The sequence below is a fragment of the Bombus pascuorum genome, chromosome 7, assembly GCF_905332965.1.
Source record: "Bombus pascuorum chromosome 7, iyBomPasc1.1, whole genome shotgun sequence".
In the NCBI taxonomy this organism is placed as follows: Eukaryota; Metazoa; Arthropoda; class Insecta; order Hymenoptera; family Apidae; genus Bombus; species Bombus pascuorum.
The window spans coordinates 17,249,791-17,273,523 of NC_083494.1; the positions used below are offsets into that span (position 1 = coordinate 17,249,791).

Sequence of the window (23,733 nt, forward strand, 5' to 3'; positions counted from 1 at the left end):
CGAATAATACGAGGCGGAGAAAGGTCCTGACACAAAAGGAGAGTGGTGATTCGTGCCAGCCGGGATTCGAAACAGGATCGTCTCCTCTTTCCTTCGTCTTGTTCCACGGGTTCGTTTTCTTAAGTTCCTTTCCTCTACTGGTCTTGTTCGACCAGTAATGTTTGTCCTGGATAAACAGAGGGTGAAAGGATCATCGAAGCCTCGTGGTCTAATTGCAGAATATTTTCGACGATCGGTTTTTCGTTGCCGAAAGTGTGCTTGGAATTGATTGGCAAAAGTAGAGAAAAGTAAAATTCGGGGGATTTTATTTTCCAAGAACAGGTACGTGAATCTTGCGCGCAAGAATTTTCAATGGAAAGTTTCTTTGGTAAAACGTTGCTAAACGGCTAATTCAGAAACGAAGTTTTCGTCGTAGCTGTCGAGCCTGGTACGTTTTCGATCGAGAGAATTTTATTTTTCAGAAAACGATACGTAGGAATTTTCAATAGAAAGTGTCTTTGATGGTACGTTGTTACATAATTAAATTTCGAAATTGAATTTCTATTATACACGAGAGTACGACAAAAATTCCTCTGCTTCAGTCAGAAGTTTGGATTCCCATATACTGCACAACGCGCGACAATTAAGATTCGTGTTACTTCATTCAAGATCATGGTCATCGTGATATCATCGTGCAACAACAAGAGTTATAATTTATAAGTTATTCAAAGTTCGGTTCGCGTCTCATATTGCTCATGGTAAAGAACCATGACGCAACTGCGGTTTTCCTACTTTGTTATATCTTTACCCGATGAAATCATCATCCGTGTAAAACTAAAACAATATTTCTTACGCAAAGAATATCGTGCTTCTAAACAACGTAAAGATCGCAGCAAAAGTATGAGCATAATTTTGTTGACTTTCAATAGCTTAAACGCGATTATCTTTTCAAGCGAGCACCATAACCAAATTTGATAAACAAACGATTACGGTTAGTTGGCAAATTAGTTAAAATTGCTCTCATATAAAAAACAAAAAGTGTGACGTATCGGTCTTTCCCCCTGTGGTCTTTGTTTATGCGATAACGAATGAAACAATGAAGTAATATTCGACTTCGGAATGCTATTAGTCTAGCAGTAGCTCGCTCTATCGAAATAGCATAGAAAAATGACAACAAAAAAGAAGAGGGTGAGCCTAAGGTTAATGAGTTTGCTGCTACCTGTCACGAATAAAGGTACACTGGCTGGGGTTCGCTGTTTCACCCGATGAAATAGCTACGTATAGCTCGTGGGTTATAGCAACCGACACATACCTGGTTTCCGGAATGCATCCCCATTGGTCGCGCACGAATTACCCGCTGGAAGGGGGCAAAGAGCAAACCACTCGCCGGCAAGATGGCGCCTGTTCTAAATTCAAAACAAGACGCTGCTTAGCATATACATATCCCGGGCTCAGTCGCAGCCTGCACGCTATGACATTCGCAATTCAAATCCGTACATTTCTATTACCATTTTAATTCAAGGGCACTTGGCCGCGACGCGCGCATCAGCCCCGTCAGGGTTTTCCTATTGGACGCTCGGTGTTTGCGGATTATCGATACATCTCGTATAATTTCCGGTTGAAAATTGTTGTCTAAAAATTCTAAAGATTCGTCGGAAATTTTGAAGAATTTACAAGAAATTTGAGGAGCCGATTTTCCCAGTGATCTTTTTCCAGGATTCTTCAGTTCCTTTATCCAAGGAAGGGGAAAAATACGATTCCATCAATTTTTATTTAATAGAATCTATTTCTTTTTTAACGAAATATTTATCATATCACGTATTTAGTTATACGATGACAGAGGTCTTATAATGAAAATCGATTGCAAATACGATTGCTTGGTGCGTGACACGTGTTATTATTCGATTGTGCCTCGAGAATAGCTTCGAAAGGATCCAGTGGTTTTATTGGAAATATAAAACATTGTGCCAGGTTATAATCAGCTTGGAGTAGTCCCGGATAATGGTTTAACTTCGAAAGGGCGGTGCCGAGATTTTAATTCGAGAAACGTATTTAATTGGACGAATGTATACGATTTCGGAATGTCCGATAGATATCCAGCATCGAATCCGCGATCGCAGAACAAATCGACGAGAAATTCGCTTCACTTCGAGCAAATGAATAATGGAAGAGATCACGGTTGATCGACGCTAAACAGAAAGCCATAAAATCGCGACTTATATGGACGATGAGTGTACAAAGCTCGATACCGAACCTCAACAATTTCCGTTATACTTTTTTCACCTATTCGATCGAACCTTTTCGCAGTATCTTACGAGTGTATACTATTACTAAGTAAGTTACAATAGAAAAGACGACAAATTGAATTCTATTTGTTAACCCCTTGCTCTGTAACATCGAGTCACACTCGCTACATGGATTCGACAAGGATACTTTGTATTTGCGAGAAAATTTAGTTTCAATTTCTTTAGCAAAAACGAATAACCACAAATTACCATTAAAATGTCTCGATTTTTTTTATATTCGAAATAATATGATAGCAAAGAATCAGTGAGATCGTAGCTAATAAAACGATTTTAAAGAGAAGGATTTGTTCGCATAAAATTTTCTTTGAAATTCCTGGTAAAGGTCATTAAATGGAATTTTCCATTTGTTTTACGAGGCGATTAAATTTAACCGAGCAAATTGCAGCGTAATTCAGCGAGTGGAACGATGCGCTCGTCGATAATCGCCTCGTTAGATCGGCCCTGAGAATCGGAGACAGCGCGATCGAACATCTGGCGAAACCCCTTTGGACGCGGTCCCGGATTTGTATCGACGAAAACTGACTCGTTGCCGCGAATTTATGTGCGCCGTCAGATTAAGGGACGTCCCGTCCCTTTTCTTGTTCGGGGGCGCCCAGCATTGTGCCACTTCCGTGTACTCGGTTACGCATAACGAGATCCTCAGGATTTCACGGGGCCTCGACAACGACGTGTCGCTATTTCGTATTAATGACCCATCCTGGCTGCCGAAAGACTTTACGAACATCTGTTCAGCAGCCACTCCTTTCAACGTTAAAAACGGCCGCCTGCTTTCCTCGATCTCGATAATCTCTCTCCTATTGATCACCTGTCGCGTGATCCTTGCCTTTAATTCATCTAGGTGCGAAATAAGGCGTAAAAGTCGCGCAGACACATCGTTATTCGAGAAACTTGCAGAAAATAGGTTACTGTTTTGCCACAAAACGATCGTCATAGTGCTGTGAAATTTATTTGAAATCGATCCGTAGATGCATACACGAGCCGCGAGACGTTTAGGAAAATATTAGTATACGACATGGATAACTATCTTAAACGTGTAAGATGCAACGCATTATAAAGATGGTCGCATTATAATTATCGCGTAAATATTGAAACTTATTAATAGGTGTAATGGATAGTCAATGGATAATCGACCGTTTAAATGCTTTTATAATCTGTGTGAAATACATACTTGCATCAAATATCTCATAGCTTCTCTATATACCTTTTACAACCTCATAATGTATTCGTAAAAAGTGTCTATAAGTACTCGAATACTTTTATGAGTCACTGTAGACAGTTGGCAATTTCTTTTATCGCGATCATTAATTTGCGCGAGTATACCTACAAATCACTCTAAAATATCGCGGTATCATGCATCAACATTCTACTTTTGTTTTTCTCGTGATGTATAGCGCGGTGACTGGCGAACCTTATTCGACGCGTTTACTATCGTTTAAAGGCGTCATGGCGAGCACTTAATGGAGGATAATTACCCTCTGTTCCGCCATGAGAATGTACTGACGTAACCGGAGCGTGATTGACGCGGCCTCAAACGCCTGTTTTTCCGTAGTCACGACGTTTCTACGATACTGGAATCGTATTTTAATACGAGAATTGCTCGTTGATCGAGAATGATCTTTCGAATTTCGAATTTCGATGGGGTGTGGCCGAAAGAGAGGAGCAGCAGAGGATCGTTCGGTTAATTGCGTGCATTGAGGGAGCTCGAAGGGCACACGTTGCTCGCACGAGGGCTGATCGTCGCGATTAATCATGGCTGCCGGTCACAATCGACCGCAATCTGTATCTCACATACACGCAGCCTGGCCTACGGTCGAGGAGCAACCGTTTGGCTTTTTCGCTTATTAAAGACATTCAGATCGTTGCCAGTAGTCGACCTGGCATCGATTCATAACAAGAAATTAACAAGCTCGTGATGAATGGCTGGGGCGCGATGTACCTGGTCGGATATTTCCAAACTCGATTCCTTCGTGTAGCCATAGAATCAATGAGATTGAATTTTTATTAGAAATTTCAATTCACGAATATTCCTGATCGAATAGTAGATACTTTGAAAAATATTTTGCAGCTTACAATAGCATACAGCAAGATTTAGAATCTATTAGAATTAGAAACGCGTGGAAATACGAATAATTTTTAAAGGAATACAAATACCTCGACTTTTCACGCAAATATTCCAAATTTTTCAAAATTTAGAAAATCGTAAAATCTTGGCGAAAGGGGATACAGCGACGAAGAAAATATTAATCGAATTTTTGGAATTTCGTTTCTTGAACGGAATATGAAAAAATGTAAATGAAATGTCGTGTTAATACAATGTCTCTTAATGGATTAATAACGTTTCCATCGATGAATTATAGAGGCAAAAACAGTCTCGATAAATCAACATTGTCGTCCAACACCTTACGGTTCAAAAAGTAGCTCACACTTCTTACAATACCGATAATCTCACAAAAGGCTTCCACCCACGCGAAGCCAAACTTACAGTCCACCAACAGGTTTCTTGAGATTCGTTTCAAAGAGCCAGATAAATCGATCCGTTGGGTGTCACGAGCGATCGAAACGGTCGTGCAAAGTGATAATTCATCGACACGGTCGACGTTCTCGATTCGTCTTCGAGCGGTTTCTTTTCTTTCGGCCGCGATCCAAGAAAGAACACAAGAGCGATAGTAGACAATGGCGAGGCGAAAGGAGGAGGAGATCGTGTGGTCAAGACGAAAATCTCGAGTGGAGAAGAAAAACGATCGACAGCTCGAGGAGCGCTCGAAAATGGCACTCGATGCATTCACGGAAACCAAAACATCCATTCTTGGTGTGAAGCTGGACAATGGCGACCCCGTTGAATCGAGGCCGACAATAGGGTCAACGCAGCGCCACTGAAAGAGAGATCTGTCCATCGGTTCGAGGACGGCCCACGGTCCAGATCGGAGATAAATTTCGTATTTGTAAAAGATCGCGTGCAACGCGTTGCCGCAGAAGCGAGAGCAGCATTCTCGAAATGGTGCCCGTAGTTGATTTTTCTAAGAGAGCACAATGAGGCCACAAAGATCCTTTTTGCGCGGATAATTGTCGCGTTCGCCGGACAATGATTCCAGGGAGCTCGGTTCGGCGACGGACCTCTTTCGCTTCGCTGGACAAACGATCGACGAATAGAGACTCGGAGATAGACGAGGAACGTATAAAGTAGACGTAAAATGTATAACAGTCGTGTTGTTTGGCATTTAACTTGATACAGAAATAACGTACGCGAAGAGTCCTTCCCTTTTTTCAATTATTTCAAGTATCTCACTTGCATTAGTCAGATTATTTATTAAATTTGATTTGAGTTAATATAATGTACAAGGAAGCACGATTTGCATAAAGGCAAAGAAACAGCGCAAATTTGTCTGCAAATATCCAGCATCTAAAGATCAATTTTTAAGGAAAACGACGTGGTTTGTGCATCGGAATCTCGCGGGACTGGCCAGTGCAGAAGCGTGTATCACTGGCGAGCGAGGCCTGAAGTTGCGATAATATTTTCTCTGGAAATAAAGGCCACTTACGACGCACTTGCACTGCGTCGTGTGTGGTCCACGCATATTATAGATCCAACGGTGAGAAGCGAAGTCGCGCAGACGTGGTATTCTTAATAATTATTTGTCTTTCTAGTTTCTCTGATATTTGCAAAGATTTCGATCGTACAGTTCCTGGATGATTCGATATCCTAGTACAACGATGACGCGTTATGACTACACGCAATCACATTACACACGTTGCATATATAAAACAATAATTTCGATCTAATCTCGGTCGTCCGATATCTACATCCCGATCTAACCGGTTTTCGACGATACTCGCTACTACGATTAATCGTCTAATTGGAATTTACGATGTTGGATACATTTAAGATTACGAGTAATAATATCTTGTAATGCAGGAAGTAGAAGAGAATCGATTTCCAATGACCCATGCGACTACGTGACATAGAGATAATACAGTGTGTCATAAAGAAAGCATCGCCTTTTCATTTTATAGTAATTTATTTCTGTTAGCGTTACGATCATTCGTGGTAAACTCGATTAGCGCGGACCGATCAATTTTATCGTAATAAAAATTTGTTACCAAAATTCTGTCAAGGAAACTCGTTTTATTCCTCCAGTAATTAGAAATTTGGAAAATTTCTTTATCCTGACTGACAGATCAAGTCTGAATGAAGAAATTGAACAAATAACGCATAATATATTTAAGGCACACGCTTCTAAAGCAGCCAGAGGCGTCTGTGTCTGTATCGTCGATATCGTATTTCATACATAATTGGAATAATCGAATAAATTATTGGTAAAAAATACACGTAACTATCTCCTTCCGTTCAAAGAAATATTATTTAATAACGACTCGTATTACGACAGCCTGTAGATATAAGATTAATGGGAACAATTTCAGCGAGGCGTGAAAAACGACTAAGAAAAGTCGAAAAGATTCCGTAGCAACAGGGAATTCCCCGTGGCTCATCGGTACGATCCTATCTCGCGTCCAACGATCCAATTACCGCGTTGCTCGTTACGGTTTTCACAACGGCTGGCTGTTAGCCAGGCAGATCGACCGGATGAACCTTATTTTTTCGCGAAATCGTAGCAAATTCCAGACGCGAGTGTCGACACCGTATGAAACGCGGCAGGTTGATTGGCGCTCGGCCAAAGAACCAAGAGAGCGAAAGAGAACAGGGCGAAAAGGCGGCAAGGAGAGCGAAGAAGAGACGGCAGAGAAGTCAATCAGTCAGTCAATCAGTCCGTTCGGTGTGCACGCGTGAAACTTGGCGCGAAATAACCTGCGTGCCAGCTCTCGTGAACGTAAGCGTAGTTCGCGAGCGCGATGTTAATTGGAATTACACATGTGTGGTCACACGCGAATGCCTGATCTTGAGAGGCGTCCTGACCGGACTGAGCATGATATACACGCTTCATACCGCGCTATCCACATGAACGGACAAGGACGAGTCGTCCTCTCACTTGAAAGATCATCCTCCGCCAGGATACACAGCTGCCCGATGGTTCCTCCTACGGTTCGGACGAATACGTGCTAGTCTTTCTGACTTTAACCGTGACACGACGGATTCTAATGGATCGGCAAGTTTGGATTTATGGCGCGATCATATTCTTCGTACTCTTCGATATTTCCTGCTTCGAGAAAATCTGATCTATAAGCGTTCAGAAAGAATTCTACGAACGACTTTTTCAATTTCTGTGATACGTAAGTCAGAGGTTTGCTTAGATCGATAATCTTCGATGTATAGATTTTGAATTTTTGGAAAAATTCTAAAATAGTAGGGAAAATATTGGCTCGTAATGGTCTGAGAGAAACTCGAATGATTTCTTTAACCTTTGAACAGGTACATCGCCGGTCTGATCGTTGCAACGTTAAAGGCTTACGCAAGCTAATTTTCGACGTTTAAATACATCAGGTTCTTTAGAAAAATCTAGAGCGTCAAAGATACGCAATGTCGATTCGCGATAATTTGGAGAAACTGCAAATGACTTGTTCAATCGCTGTAATAGGTATATCACCCGGATTAAATCTCTGCAACGTTAGACGCTGATCTAAATCGAATGGAATGTAGAGAAAAAGTGACGCTGAAAAACCTGATCTAAATTATACAACTTGGCGATTAATACGCTCGTCGAACAAAATTGGTATTCAAGATTTCAAAGAAGAAGAAACACCAGGAAGGATTCGAAGTAATCGCTAAACGATTGGTGTATCGGAATGACGACATCGAAATATCTCGAGATTCAGCGAGAGGCGCTCCTAGATCCTTAAAAACTCGGTTAGGAGAGACACGGAGAGGCTAACGAGCGGTGAGTCAGAGGCCATCGCAGCGGGAGAAAAGGTCTCGCGAGCGGCGAACGCATTAATCGTCGTCCTTAATTGGGCCACGTCGTTAGGAAAGGAGCGCGACGAAACTGGATATCGCGTAATTGATCGCGGAGCGCACGATTGCACCGTACAGGGAAGACGAGCGCAAGGTCGGCTCGGACGCGTTTGTATGTACGCGAGCGCTTGTACCTCCGTGTGTCGCAATTACTCCCACGTCACACGGCGCATTGAAATCTCCGCGCGAGGATCAACGCCGAGGACGTGGCGGGAGAGCAAACGCTACTGTTTCCCAATTTTTTCGTAATTTTTCAACAGCTACTTTCGAGCCGGCCGTTATTTGGTGCGATTAGGATTAAGATCGTCCCTGAATAAAGAACGAAAAATCGATCGTCGTTAGTTCTTAATTTTACTGCTTAATTTACAGAAGTTTCTAATTAAGAAACGGCCTGTTAACAAAATAGAAATCACATTTATCGAACGAGTCGAAATATTTCGAGGCGGTGTGGTAAGGATCGATGCAAAAAATAAATGTAAAATTACAAAAGAGACGACTCGAGGTTACAGAGCGTACGGTATGTCGCAAAGCGCGCGATCTGCTTCGAGATCGCGATCTACCTTCTCGGCGACCTTTCCCGCTGTGTGAAGGCGCGTTGCCTCCAACAAGCGTGCGTAAGAACGGCTGCATCGTCTAGAAAATAATTATGAAAACGCGGCGGAACGAAGGAGAATAGGGTAGGCGAGACTTTCCACGATCGAGGGTAACCTTAATGTCCCGACCGGTTACATAAACCAGCGCCTATAGGTAGCCGTGCGCGGATGAGCACGTTGGTGATGAAATCCTGTGACAGGCAGCCGCGATACCGTCCAAGTGGTCTTGTATCACCGGATGATCTTGAACTAACACCTTTCAGGGCATATTCCGCCATTTATTACGGACATGAGGTGTTCCAATAATTGCGCAAACGCCACGAGATTGCCTGCATACGTAAGTCACCGGTAATCGTTCGCGAGGAGCCTTCCTCTCCTCATCTTCTACTTATTCCCACTCTCTGTTCCATCTCATCCTTACGTCCTTTTCTTTCTCTCTTTCTCTGCTTGCGTTCGTTTTTTTCTTTTTCTTTTTTTTTTTTTTTTTTTTTTTTCTTGCGCTCAGGAACGCGTCTCTACCCGAGACATGTACGCGCTTCTATTTGCTCTCGTGTCCGTGGTGGTAGCCACGTAGTAGGAGGAGATGAAAAAGGACGAGTTGGAAGACGAAGGAAGAGACGAGGAGAGAAAAAAGCGCGGCTACAGTCGATACTCTTGCTGGTACTTGTCATTTCCAGTCGACGAATAGCACGGTCGAGTCTATTATAGTTAACGCGACTATAAATTATTCGAATAGGTCTATCACGCGGTATACATCGCGGCGACGGTGACCTCCTCCGTGTACTCGATGGACATACTCGTATACTTGTATGCGATTCCATGGGAATCGACGGAGAGGGAGAAGTTAGTCGTATACATATTACAGGATGAAATCGACGCGGATCGACAACGATCGAGCTCCGTCGAGAGTCCACCGTGGATCGACTTTCCAGGATTCTAGATTTCCACGGCGATACTCTGATACTCCTCCGACGCGATTCCCGATGACCATTAAACGACGCCGCCAGTCGCGACGCATGGAGCAGGCGTATCGTTGCCAACGACGTTAATGGACTTCTAAGAAGTTGGTCTTCTATTCTGTATTTCTGCGCTACGGCGTTTTATCCTCGTAATTACTATTATTAATAACGATCGACGGTATCGATATTATTGCGAACAGCCGAGTTGCTCGATTCGCCGCTCGATAAGGTCACGCGCTTACGTTTACGTAACCGAGTGTCCGCGTCGAGTTGCATTATTGTTCGTTCGATAGTTGGACCGTTCTAGTCGAGACTCTGAGAGCGCGCTACTCTTCTTCCACGGGGAATTCTTGGCCTCGCGAGGTCAGGAACGGTCCGCCAGGGGAATCCGGTTGCGAATTCGCGCGCCAGCCGATCCGTGCGAATCCGTAGCGAGGTATAATTCAGTGAGGTTGACTCTTGAATGGACCGGGCTTCTTGTAAAAGGGCTCACGACCACCACGAGAACGCACTCGCGTCTACCAACCGACACGACCCGCGCGAGAGTCCGACTCAATGGCCGGCACTATATTCGTACGCGTGTAAAAAATCGAATTTATCGAGCTGGAATGCAGCCAGATATAAACAATCGAAGCGAACTGCGGCTTACGGCGCCTGCGTTTTGCTTCGTTCCCAGCGACAATGCAGATACGCGCTCTTTCGAGGGTGAAACAATTGACCCGTTGATTACGGAAACTGTTTCGGATGGCGGTGCCCGATCCCAGGACTATAATTGTCCGATCACGCAACGTTCCGGCCGGTTTGTTGCGGGAAATTGTTACAACGGTGGCTCGATTCGTTTAAATGGACATTAACAGGAACGGTACCTCGGAAACGGCCTTTTAATCATCTCATTGTGAATAACGGATCGATTTATACCGCGTGCATGCTTTTTCAATTAAATATCGCCTCGAAGATTTCGTTTTGTTCCATGGTAACGGTGTCAGTTGTCGGACCGAGCGGTCCTGACTGCGCGTACGCGATGTAGTTTGCGTATCTTCCACAGAGGTTCTATCTATGCGATTTCACTGTTTTATGGATCGCTTCAGTTTTGTTAATCGGTCAAGAATTATCGATATTTGTTGCTGTATAAGAAGTGAAAGTTTTATCCAAGTCATCCTGTTTACCAATAATTCTGCAATAATTCTGCGTGGTTTAATAAATTGCAACAAGATCGTCGAACCAAGTTGTAAATCTAATAGTTTCTTCGTACTAGACTACTTTATTACGAGAATTAAATCGGTTCTCTTACGAAGAACTTTTCGCAGATCTCGTCGTTCTAAACTTCGATTTCAATTATCGGACACAATCGTAGTTTTAATCAGTGTATTCAGATAATACTTGTAATTGTTATAACTTTATGCTTTTATTCCTCTAAATATATATAAAAAAAAGACTCGAAGCCATAATTAAAGGCAATCGGTATATTCGATTCTTTTTCAACAAAATATTCATCGAATTACACGGTAGCCGTAGGTGTATCTGTATTTACATCGTCATACGATAAAAGTACGATGGTGTAAATTATAAAATAAAATAAGCAAGTCATGAAATTATGGAACATTGATAATTCTAGGCTTCGAATATCAAACAAATTTCAAAGAAGAATTCGATAAAAGACGACGATCTGTGATACTGGAACGCGTTAAACGCTAAAAGATCAGGTCAAAAGGCGAGCGTGAAGTCGTGGTTTTTCACGGACAAGCACGATCGAGGACACGTGGAGAGAGGGAGCGGGAGCGGAACGTAATATTCACGAGCGTAACTTTTATCGTCTCGTGGACATTCTCACGTTGTTGCTGGCGGCACGGGGCTTATGCGAGAGGAGCATCGGCGCGTGTGGGCGCTACTTTACGACGGAAAGCCGAGCAACGCCGATCGTTTTACGCGAAAACGACTTTTTGCCTTGTCCGACCGTGCGTGCGGTCGTCTCATTCGCCTCCGTAATAACGAGCCACGATGCCTGAACGTGATCCGCCCCGAGGATCGAGCGTACAGAAGCTGCCCCGAGGATTATTGCCGCGCGAGTCTATTGTGTCGCCGGAGAATACCGCTCGCGAGCCGATCGTCTCGGTCTCAACCTCGAATCGACTCTCGACGGCAATGTTAATTTTCAATTAACATTCCGCCACACATTTTTTCCACGTGCAACTTAATGTATTACCGATTGGCTAATAACACGTTGCGAGAGTTAATTAAGCGTGATCGACGAGCGAATCCTCCTTCAGAGAATTTATCAAATCGTACGTGGTGAAATGTCGTTGGTGAACGATATGAGATGGGTGTGTACTTTCCGTTCGAAAGAAAGCCAGGTAAGAGTAAGAGTTACAAAGTAATTAGTTTGAAACGCGTATGATTTTGAAAGAGACAACCACTCGCTCGAGTAATCAAGTACTTTATTCGTAACGTGAAAACTTTCGATATCATCTCGAAGGAAGAGCTTTAATTTATACGTACTATTTTCCTATTTACCACGAACAGTATATATTATACTTTGATCAGCTTAGAATTAAATGGTCTGTTGTGATTAGAGAGTCGCATTCGTTACACAACGTGGCTGGTTCCTTTGTCAGCGGATAAAAGTGTGTAATTTTCGAATAATCAATTCTTACGCGTGAAATAGCTACTTAATCCCGTGCTGTGTAACGTAGTGATCAATTTTCTATTTCATCATCAATATTCCCCTAACTCTATTCGCAAGTAAGATCGTCCAAACGAATACACGTGTGCATAGCCACACTTGTTAACTCGAATACCGAGAATATCGGAAAGAAATTGAAGAGCATTTTCAATATTTTGAAATAAAAACTTTCTCCGATCGCCTCTTGGAATTTAAACGAACGCGTCTAAAATATCCGCGCGGCTCTATTGAAAAAGAGAAACATCATCGTAGATGTCGAAGATCGTAAGATATCGAAACGAGAAATTATTCACGGTTTATCAATGCCGAGAGACGTCCCTGAAGTCGTTGCCGTGCACGATTACAAACGTCGATTAATCGAATCGTTCGAACGTTCCACGCGTTTCCGTGTCTGACAGCACAGAAATATTTAGATTGATACTAGCCGATGGCGGCTTTGGTTAATTTAAACGAATGCCTCAGATTAAATAACAATACCGATCTGTACGTGACTTCGATACAGTCCCGTGTAACGAAGGGGTGCACGAACGACCATTATTATTCCCGGTGAGCAGCTGCAGTCGTGCTCGCAATAATAACAATGTTGGACAAGTATATAATACAGAAAGAGAGTGGCAGCAAACGTTGGTCTGCGCGACGACGAGATCCTTGAGCCGCGAATAAGGATTTATCAGGTACGTAGCAGATCCACAAATAAATCGTCGATCGACGAGGAAATCGTTCCTACCAGCGGAACGGTCTGTGTCGTACATGGCAGATACCTCTTCGATAATCGAGCAAATATCGAGCGCGAGTTTACACGATAGACAACCTCGTTAGCAGTCTTCAATCTCTTTTAGATCACTTTCAAGGGATTCTCAACCGTTCTACTGTTCGTTCCTACCGCTTTAAACCTTCAAATATTATGTCGCGCCGTAAACAATTTCCTAATCATTCAACGCAATTTCGAAACGTACAAATTTTATACGAACGAACAACGCGTTGTCCGCGATTTCAACAGAATGATTTAAGAACGGTAACGAGACCTCGCAAACGTTTCCAACAGCACGTTTCAAACAGAATTTTATCAAACATCGACAAACATGCACAAAGATGGTCGCGTCTATATACAAGATCGTCGACGAACGATAAATGGCACCTCCACGATATATCGTTCCTTATTTAGAAAACACTGAACCGTGGGATGAAAATAGCAACAGATGTCGCGTAACACCTTTCGCATCCGGTTGTATTCTTCGACGCGCGGAATATAATTTTATCTGGTAGAAATCGAGACTCGGGCAAACAGTTCGCGCGCCCCGTGAAGTTGAGAACGTATACGGCCCCGCGCTCCGATACGTGTAGAAGCGCATCCAGTTGCGGTTTGCACAATACCATGCCCGTATCCCATAGAAAATCAACGGTTCGATTCTGTCGTACAAAGACCCGCCATTTGTGTCCCGTTAAAACTACGATTTTATCTGATTCGGGGGATGTCCAAGACCACTCCGGAAGCTCGTTCAAGAGGAAACGAAGACGTCGAGTGCCGTAGCGAAGGTCGTCGCGAAATTCCAACGGTGTTAAGGTCGATCGTCGCAATCGTTCGTAAAGAGAGCGCAACGTCGATAAATCCGGTGTCGATCGAGCGATCGTTGAGCAATTCCCTCGGCGAATCGTTTCATTCAACTGAAAATACGTTTGTGTTGAATTCGTGTGAGCAGCGATGGCATTCTAAAGGTTGAACAGACGTATCCTCTTGGACATCGCGGCCGCGCTGCCTAACGATCGTTTTAACACTTGCGATAATTACAGGGGAAACATGGAGTAACATTTCACAGAACAGCGCAGTATTTCATCGTGAACGTTGGGAATAGATGTCTCGTCTCTTCGTAGAATTCCTCTGTCGAGTTTACTCTAAACGAATATCTATTTAACGACATTAGAAAAATTGTATCCCGCGTGTCGAGCATGTTTCAACACTTGGGGCAAATTGAAATCGCTTACGATATACGTATACGTTTTGTTATAAATATTTGTTACAAACATCTGATAGGTTTCATAGATAAATTGATAAAAGAAGAAAAAGTAGAGAAGGAGATTGGTCACTGTTCGTTTAACCTATCAGTCAGGTAATTTGTAAGATCTCTATTAGATAATCATATAATTTATGTAGAAAACGCGTTGATTCTCTTAATATTATTATTTCGAGAAACTGGCAAAAAGTGGAGTTGCGATCGGCTTGGATCCTAAGAGGCTCGTATTACGATTCTTTGTATTAAACTGGTAAAATTCAGATGCACGAGATACGCACTAAACCGATTAATAAAATGATCCAGATCCTAGTCTTAAAATTACTGTACGCACGACCATCGTGTTCCATCATACTGAAGCGTAATTTACGTTTCCATCACGAGGCAAGAGTACGTTCGTTGGTCGAGCGATGGCGTGGATCCTGTAGCTTTTCTCAAGCAGCGTCGTTCCTTTCTACTTCGAGTCTGTGCCCTCACCAGGACGGCCCGTTAATTTGTAGGGCCGTCGAACCGCTTTTTGTCGGCGACGCCGAGACCGCGAACTCGAGTTTTGACACATTTTGACACGAGGACCACACAGAGCGCTGCTAGCCGCGCCAGAAAACATCACTCGCCCCCGACGAGCCTCGAGTCGGGGGACGAGTATCTCCACCGAGAGCTGGAGACGCCCGATAGACGCGCAAGAACCTGGCCACCGTCTACCGGATAAGTTATTAGCGGCGCCCGGGAAAGAAACCACGCGAATATCAATGCTCTCCCGAACTTACCCCGTTCCGCGATGTATTTATTACCGGCGACCGACTTTTTCCGTTCTCTACGCGCGCCAGAAGATCACGACCGAGTTATTGCCTCTGTGTGTCGCGTCCTTTACGTTGGACAGAGTCCCCTTTGCTGTACCAGGTTCTTTCAACGAGTCAGTCTCGTCGGGATGAACAGTGGGCCGGCTCGTGCTCACACGGACGCATCGAATATGGGCTACGACGTCTCAGAGAACGCGTCGTTTTGCGCCTGTTGTTAAATATTGTATGAGTCGCGGGACTTCTTGCTTACTGTTAGAAGATCGCTGATTGGAATTTTGGACGAGTTGCTAGGTCGCGCAGCGGGAAAGTGAATTAACGTCGATTTTGTTCCGACGAGACACCGGTGTTCGGTTATAGCTTGCCAATTAGAAAGAACCAGATGAAATCTATTCTAATACAGACAGCAGTGTCTTCTGGACGATTAATCACGCTGATGCGAGAAGAATTCGTATTTCAACGACCTGTTATATATAGCCTTAGCTCATTAAGACCTAATCTATACTAGACAGTTCGTATTAAGAGGAACCTGCCAAGCGAATCTGCGCAATCTCACAGTTCGTGAAATACCAGTCTCCGAATAAACATAAATCATAACTGGCTCGAAGAAACCACGACACCGAGGTATACGGTGACCAGCCGTTGTCGGAACAGACGTTTCAGGAGAACCGTCGATCTAGCAGGAACGTGGAACGTTGACCTCGGCCCGTGAATCGAACGGCGTTCCCGGGGACTCGTAACAGAATCGCCACTGACCTCAGGCAGGTACGAGGTGTTAGACAAACAGCTGGCCCGAGCGCGCACAAAGACGCGTTTTATACGCTCTCGGGGCCTCGCCGGTATTACATACAGCTCTCACAGGGCCTTACCAACACGTACGTGGAACGAGAAGGACGAACCATGCGCGAAAGAGAGGAGAACGAACCAACGGGGTGGACAGAGGGGGGCATCGTCATGGACGAGAGAAGAGACGACGAGATGGGTATGTAGGAACGTCGAGTACGAGTCACGGAGCTTCTCTTCTCTCGCCTCGCACAAGTTGCCAGCTTCTCCTCTTTCTCTATCGCGTACCACCTTGCGCCGCATTCCAGCACGGTAAATCGCTCGATGTAGCGGCCACGTGTCCCACGATCGAAAATTGACCGCGATTCCCTGCCTTGATCCGAGGAGACTGAAAATAGTTTCCGAATTCGAGAGGAAACGGTCCCTGTTTTCCGTGTTTGGTAACAGCCTGTCGGAAATCGAGGAGAATTTGGGCGAAGATTGGACGGTGTGGAAACACCTGATACTGTTACGAACGCATGATGACTGGGACATTCTTTTCGGGGATTTGTGACGTTTGATGATATCTTTGACATCATGTGCGATGGATGTAGGTTAAGCGGTTCTTCGAGATTCTTTTTATTATTCCTACGATATTATGGTAAATTAGATAAATCCGAACTTGTTAAAAATCATTGAAATTATTAGCTTAGTAGATCGCGTTATCGAAACAGTACAGGATGCATGTACGAAAGAAGAATTGCTGTTCGGCGTTCCAGTTTCCTTCCCTAAAGCATCGAAGCTTTTCCTCCCCATAAATTATCCAAATTGGAAACAAACGATTCTCAGATTTCTAAGCTCACCACGAACGCTACCCTTTTGCCGGGCTCGACTGGTATCAATTAAAATACAATAGTGAAGAGAGCGAATATATAATGAAGTGGACGTTACGCCGGACCGCGTACTAACGTTGTACAAATGGTCGGTCAGAAAACAAGGAGAGAGGGCAGGCTACGACGGACTGCAGGTTCCCATGACTCGCCCACGCCGTGTGGAAGGTGCTCGGCGATGTCGTCGTCGCTCGTCGTCGGGGGCATAAAAGTGTCCGGAGACCGAGACCCGAAGATCTCAAGTGCCGGACCACCTTGCACGCCGCGTGGGCGATGGGCTCGCGAGTAGTTAGCTTGCGCAAGTTGCCCTTTCCTCGAGTTAAGAGGCACCCGGTTATCGAAGTACAATCAAAACTAGAGCAAGTAAACTAGAATCCTTACGATTTTAATCTTCGAAATTTTTAAAGTTTGTATTTCTCAACTATATGATTTACGATACATTTTCACTTTTAAAACTACATTTGAATATTTTATCCGTGCATGTAGAATCGTGCGATTGACACGTGTACTTACGCGTGAGTTCATCGTCGTAAAAGCTATATATAACTGTGTTATAAAAAAAGAAAAATTGTTGTGAGAAAAATGTGAAGAAGCGAGATTACCTTGGAGAAACTTCTTTTTATTACTGCGCGAACTACAAAAATCCTATGAATAACTCTCGGTAATTTTTATTCTTTTTTCCGAGAATTCTAACTCTACAAATTTAATATCTTTAAAATTCGGAAAACTTTTCCTCGAAGGAAACCGTTATCAAAGATATTACGATAACTAGATCGATAATTAGTACCATCGCATCGCACTTAGCCTGATAAAATTGGATAGAATCGGGAATGCGTGTTACAGTTCACGATTTTATCTTCCACCCACGTGTCCTTGCTTCTAAAAGCACGATACGGATAGTACTCGGCGTAACATAAATTGCACTGGACGATGGAATTTCATTAATTCCACGCGAGCAATACGCGCGTCGTGTCCGGAGCCGACGATGATCGTGCGAACACAATGTCACGACGGAATCCATTCTGTTATCAAGGTGTAATCCTAAACATACGCGTGCGACTGGTCGCGGTATTAATGAACAGCGACGCGAGGCGAACATTAATCTTACGAGCTAGGGATTCGTAATATTACTTCGGCTTCCCACCATCCAGGCGATATCTAAAAGCGAGAATCCTGCAGTTCGTTGCGGCCAGATAAACGAGTGATTAGTGTTCGTTCTGGTGAGTTTGCGTTTTCTGGAACATCACGTTCCTGTGGGCGTCGAAAATGTTATCCACCGCTCGAGGATCCCTGACAATTAAACACCCGTTGCCCCTTTGAGAAAGATCTGACGCGTTACATCGTTGGCATTAAGCGAAATTTCCATCTTTCTTGAAAACTAACCATTCTCCCCTGAAAAATGGCTCTTTAGCAATAAATCGATGTGGCAATTTGTAGGCATTTCTCCGCTCGAACGGGAGTTATCTTGGCAAAAATAGTCGCGTGAATGGGTATTGTCAAGTTGAGTGAAAGGTACGTCTGTGGCGACTACACGTGGTAAATTGATAATTTTGTATGCTCGCTGCGAGTTACTGGTAAATCTAATGTCTACAAAAATGCTAGATTACCTTAAACAATTTGCGATAAAAGTTCATGGGAACCTAAATGGAGTGTAACCGTCTGTAGGATTAAGCCTCTATATAATACGCAAAATTCAACCTTAAATTTTGCACGTAGTAATCAAACTGTTATATTACGAGTCACCGTCACGATTGGCTTCGTTCCAACATTTCAGATCGGTTTCAAATTTAACCGACAGCGACGTTTCAAAATGATTTGTGTAACACGCACAACACGCGTATACGTAAAAATAAAAGTCTTCTATAGCAAGTGTCCAAATACAATCGTGTGCCATTGCGTAGGTATACGTTCTTGTTTTCAAAGAGAAAGTATCAAAGATGGAAATGCGATTTAAGTAACGCTGTAATAAGGTTATATCTGTGATTAGAGAGAACGAAGGGGTTCGAAGATGCCCGATAAGAAGATCGCGCCCTCTCCGCGTGAGAGTTTCATCGCCGCCAGTACTGGGACGCGATTCTCTCCGCGTAAGTAATTTATCGTTACTATTAAAATATAGCCTGGTCGTCGTCGCGGTGGGTACGAACTGTTATGGCCGAATATAACCATTTCTATGGGTGCACGAGGCGTCCACCGTGATTTACAATGCCCGGGGAGTTATGACGCGACGCGACGTGCCCACACTCGCGTTCTCATACGCTTCGTTCTCGTGCGGTCGACTTCTTCCCGCGGAATTCTTCGTCCCGAGGGTTCTGTCAATCGAGAGACCTTTTCGCCTGGGAATCCCAATTTTCTCCGCGAAACAAATGGTTGCGTACATTCGTTATAAAAACACGTATTCGTGCGACTGAAATCACGCTCAATCACGGTTCAAATATAATAGAGGCTCAGCTATAGACGCGCACATTCGAAGTCGAGGATTAATTTGTTCGCGCAAGCAGTAAAGATAAATGAGATTTTAATTGAAATTTTTCAATTACAAAGACAAATCAAAGAACGAAGCTTCTTATGGGAATGGACTCTGAGGATAATTTCCATCGGTGTAATAAAAAGAAGTAAGATCTAAGAGGCAGACACGAGCACATCGATCGTTGCGATCGACAGCGTCCGTCGTGAATCGTCTGGCGTCGTTACGCGTGCGTTCTCGAATACGAAGAGGTAAAATACGGCCCAATAAAAGGGCACTTTGACACAGTCCCGTGAACACTGGCTGCCCATTGTTCGGAAGAACTGAACGATCACGACCGCAAAGTTGGTCCGTACTCTGGCGTGCCACAGCAGTTAACGCGAAGAAGGACGAGCAAAGGGAATACGAAACTCGCAAGACTTTTTCACGCCCGGTTTCCGTGCATCGTAAAATCGATCTTGAAAACGGCTAACGTTCGTGCTTGTACCAACGTGTACCAACAAATTCGTACGTCCTTCCAAAGAATTGCATCGACCAAAGTCAACCAGAATGATTATGTTCGAAATATATAATGTTTTATAATATACGATAAATTTGATTATTCTAGAATAGCAGGCTTCGACGTTGAATTGTTCGAAATATCGAAGCTGAAATGACCGAAATAACACTATCCCACTTGTATCATCGCTATTTATCGCAATTATCTTCCGTCAAAGTTGTATCCGTCGCTTAAGTCTTTTTTCTCAGATCCTAATCATAATACTGTTGCAAAATTCGAATTCAAAGGCGACAAAGACACGCATAGCCGCGATACAAGCGGACTAAGATGAGGAACGGTGCTCGATGCTTTCAAGCGGCCGTAAAATCGCCCTATGAACGAGGAACGACGAGAATTCCGCGTGGCATCAATGACATTTCGACAGTTAACGTCAAGATTATTGACGCCTGGCTCGAGACCGCGGATGAATCCCGTTGGGAGGTGCGGGACGAACAATTTCACTCGCCTCGTCCAGGCGAATCCCTTTCGTGCCGCTTCGAACGGGTTCCATCGTGCACGCACAACAACGGCTGTCGTCAACGGGGTGACGAGTTTTCACCTTTAGTGTCAATAAATATGGTGAAAGGCGGCGGAGCCAGCTCGGTGCCGATAAGACTTTTTTTCGCGACTTCCCAATAAATTTCCTTGACGTTGATCGCGCCGCGTCCCATAATATGATCGTTTACTGTACATCGACAGCCCGCCGGAGTGCAGCGTTCCCACTCCTTTGAATACTTCAATTTGGTCAACATACGCCGTTGTTGTCGCCGTCAATGCAAGATTCACTGCCCGTGAGGCGAATAAAAGACTCCGCCGATACTTGTACTATATACTATACCCCCTTTGACTCGAATTTCGAAACTGTACTCGTTCCCTGTGCGTAGTTGTGTCACGATGTCTTATCGAATCATTGGTAAAGTTTACAAATTGCGCGCTGGTGAAAGTTTTCATATCGTATCGCTTTATTTTTTACAGGAACATATGTATAAGTTATTTAAAAACAAAAATCTTTAATTTTTATTTGTCAATTAGATAGTAAGTTCGAACATAATTGCTACACGAAATACACTAGAAAGCACACTAATTGCGATATTAAGTATCCTGTAATTTAGTAATTTTACGTCGAAAGAAAATTAAAAGCAAAAGCGTAAAGGTATTAAAAGAAGTTATTAAAATCTACAACATTTTCTCAGTTAAAACTAACTTAACTAATTAGTACACGTTTACAGCGATCTATCAAAGTATATGTAGCAAAACAAATATCAAAGAATATACAAGTGACTCGTCCTAACCGTGATTGAACACCAGTCGAATATAATCCCTCGAAGCGGTGGCGAGTTCCACCAAGTTCATTTCCTATACGTGGACAATATCGACGTCGATATCTATCCGCGATTCCTGCTGATTCAAGCTCCTCTCGCGTGCGCATTGGTCGCACGGAATTCCGCGATTTCACGTCCGTCAAACGGGATAGAAGCGCGCGATCCGAGCGTTTATCGGAGGATACGCGTGATCGACGATCGATCGGTCGCGCCACGAGATCCCCCTGGCGTGTTACGAATCCTGCCAATCACGGGAGTGTAATCGATATCGAGCCCGGAGGAGGGCATCGAGTCGATACGATCGACTCCGCCCCGGGCGTGTCGCCGGCCTGCACGATTTATAATGTTAATATCCCGGAGCCAGGTTCCACGCTTTTCTCCCGTCCTTTCCCCTCCGTCTCTCGTTTTATTCTGCTTTTGTGCTGCGTCCTTCTCGTTCGTTGCGCCAGCAGAAAGAGGAGACGGCCAATCATTCCGTGTATCTCGAGCCCGGATTAACGAGAAGTCAGTTTCACAATTTGATATTGTGGATCGAACTCGCGGTAATTAAAGGATCTTCCTATAATTGACTGAATCGATATTGCGCTTCGACGATCATCGAACCTCGTTTCGCATAATGTGGTGCAGGATGGAGCTATCTTTTTTCGACCGAGCAATTTATGAGATATCGAGGTGGTATTTGCGTTGGGTGGAATTTAAATTAGTTTATGTTCGGTTTTCATACGAATGAGATAGCGATAGGTTTCATTTTTTAAATAGATTGTAATTTCATAAATTGAAAACTATACAAATGCTATAGCATTAGTTTGGAGCGTTTCAGTTATTTTATAGGAAAATCGTATTAGTATAGGTTAAGGTAACGTGATTTCTAGAAAATTACGTATTAAGTATCGTTTTCGATAGGAGCAACTCGAAAGAGTTACGTAATTACGTAATTACTCAATTTAATAGCAGCGGATTCAATTTAAAATAACGCGCCATATTGTTTGCTGGCACGCATGTGGCGCCGCGAAAGAAGCAACGTCATGGTCGTGATAAATAAAGAATTAGGCTATGGTTACAACCGGTGAGTGTTTTTACGAATTGAACATCTTATATCGAAATGCATATATTCTTACAAAACTTTGTATGTACATACATATTTGATTTCCTTAACGTGTTCATAACATCATATTGCAATGTAATGGAAAAAGAAAGTGATCGCAGAAGGAAGGAAATCATGCAGTAAAGTATTTGTATATCGTTAAGAAATGTATATTGATTTAACGTGTCTTTCGTTATAAATAACGTATCTTACCTTCGGCATATTCCTCAGGATACAAAAATCGGTCGAGTCGCAGCATAATTACTCCAGTTTTACTGCTGACTGCGTTTATTACATTTCGTCCAAACGCTCAGTTTGTTGGTTGTAGTGCTTTCCTTTGCGACGAAACACGATTCACAGTCACGTATGTAATCATGAATTATACTTCTTTCGTAGTTGATTGAAAATGTATCGCAACCACGATCTGATATTCGGTATCATTGTACAAATTACGCGCATATTTGAATATATGACGTAAAATATCACCTATTTGAACCGAGCAAATAGTTTAACACGCGCGAGCACCGAAACTGTCAACGATGAATCCCGCGAGATTTAGTTCGCTATGTATGCTTATGCGCACAACGATCTATAAATTTAAACTACTGCGCAGTTTCGGATAATGGTATATTCAGTGTAATATGTCGTATCGTTGACTGAACATTACGCGAATATTAACGTGTTATTTTATTGTATTATTCGGGTTTTTCGCATCGTGTGTGACGTGATATTAATATTAAGGTTATGGTTACAGTGAACACGTGTTCTGACGACCGACAGTGTCAACGAATAAGTCTAAACAACGAAATGCATGCAATATAAGTAGTTATTCTCATAAGAGTATACATCGGCTTACATAGGTACTTGAACACTTACTATAGCAAACTTTTGTGTTACGAAAAACGTTTTGAATTTTCATTCTCACCGTGACGAAACACGTATATCATGGTTGATTGGTCAAATTTAAAACTAATCTGGATATGGGTATTTCTTGTTTGTTTGGTATATTTTGACAAAATTCATATATTATAATTGCAAATCCTTTAAACGATTCCACCTCTAATTTGATAGAACCTAACCTACCTAACCTATCACTTTTCACTCAATATAAAAATACAATTTCGTTCTCACAATTCTACAAATTTCGCAAATTCTTCTTTCGTGTGACACATGCATATAATATATCCGTAAAAGATCTCTGCAAGTGTTTGAATACTTTCGCGATACTGTATACTAATATTTGATCGTTCTTATGAATACATGTACACATCATTCACATCCATGAGCAACAGTTCGTCAAAACGTGTATCCAGTGTAACAATAGCCTGATATCGCTTCATCTTGTGACCTCATAAGCGAATAAAATACCTAACAATAATTGTGATCATGTAAGAAACAATGGATAAAACGGATTTTTTAATCGCGAACATCGGTCGCGGCGACCA

At 43.1% G+C, this 23,733-nt stretch overlaps 1 protein-coding gene across 2 annotated transcripts in view; it reads right to left on the minus strand.

Annotated features, from left to right (window-relative positions):
• Positions 1-22,694, minus strand: part of LOC132908660 (protein embryonic gonad-like) — a 113,791-nt gene extending 91,097 nt beyond the window's left edge. The window contains exons 1-2 of one of the 2 annotated variants that reach the window (XM_060962870.1): positions 22,502-22,694; positions 1,292-1,385 (exon numbers count right to left, since the gene is read on the minus strand). In XM_060962870.1, coding sequence (XP_060818853.1) covers positions 1,292-1,315 — 24 coding nt within the window. In that variant the 5' untranslated portion in view covers positions 1,316-1,385; positions 22,502-22,694. The remainder of the gene's footprint in view (positions 1-1,291; positions 1,386-22,501) is intronic. The other variant, XM_060962871.1, reaches the window with a different exon arrangement.
• Between the last annotated feature and the right edge of the window lie 1,039 nt (positions 22,695-23,733).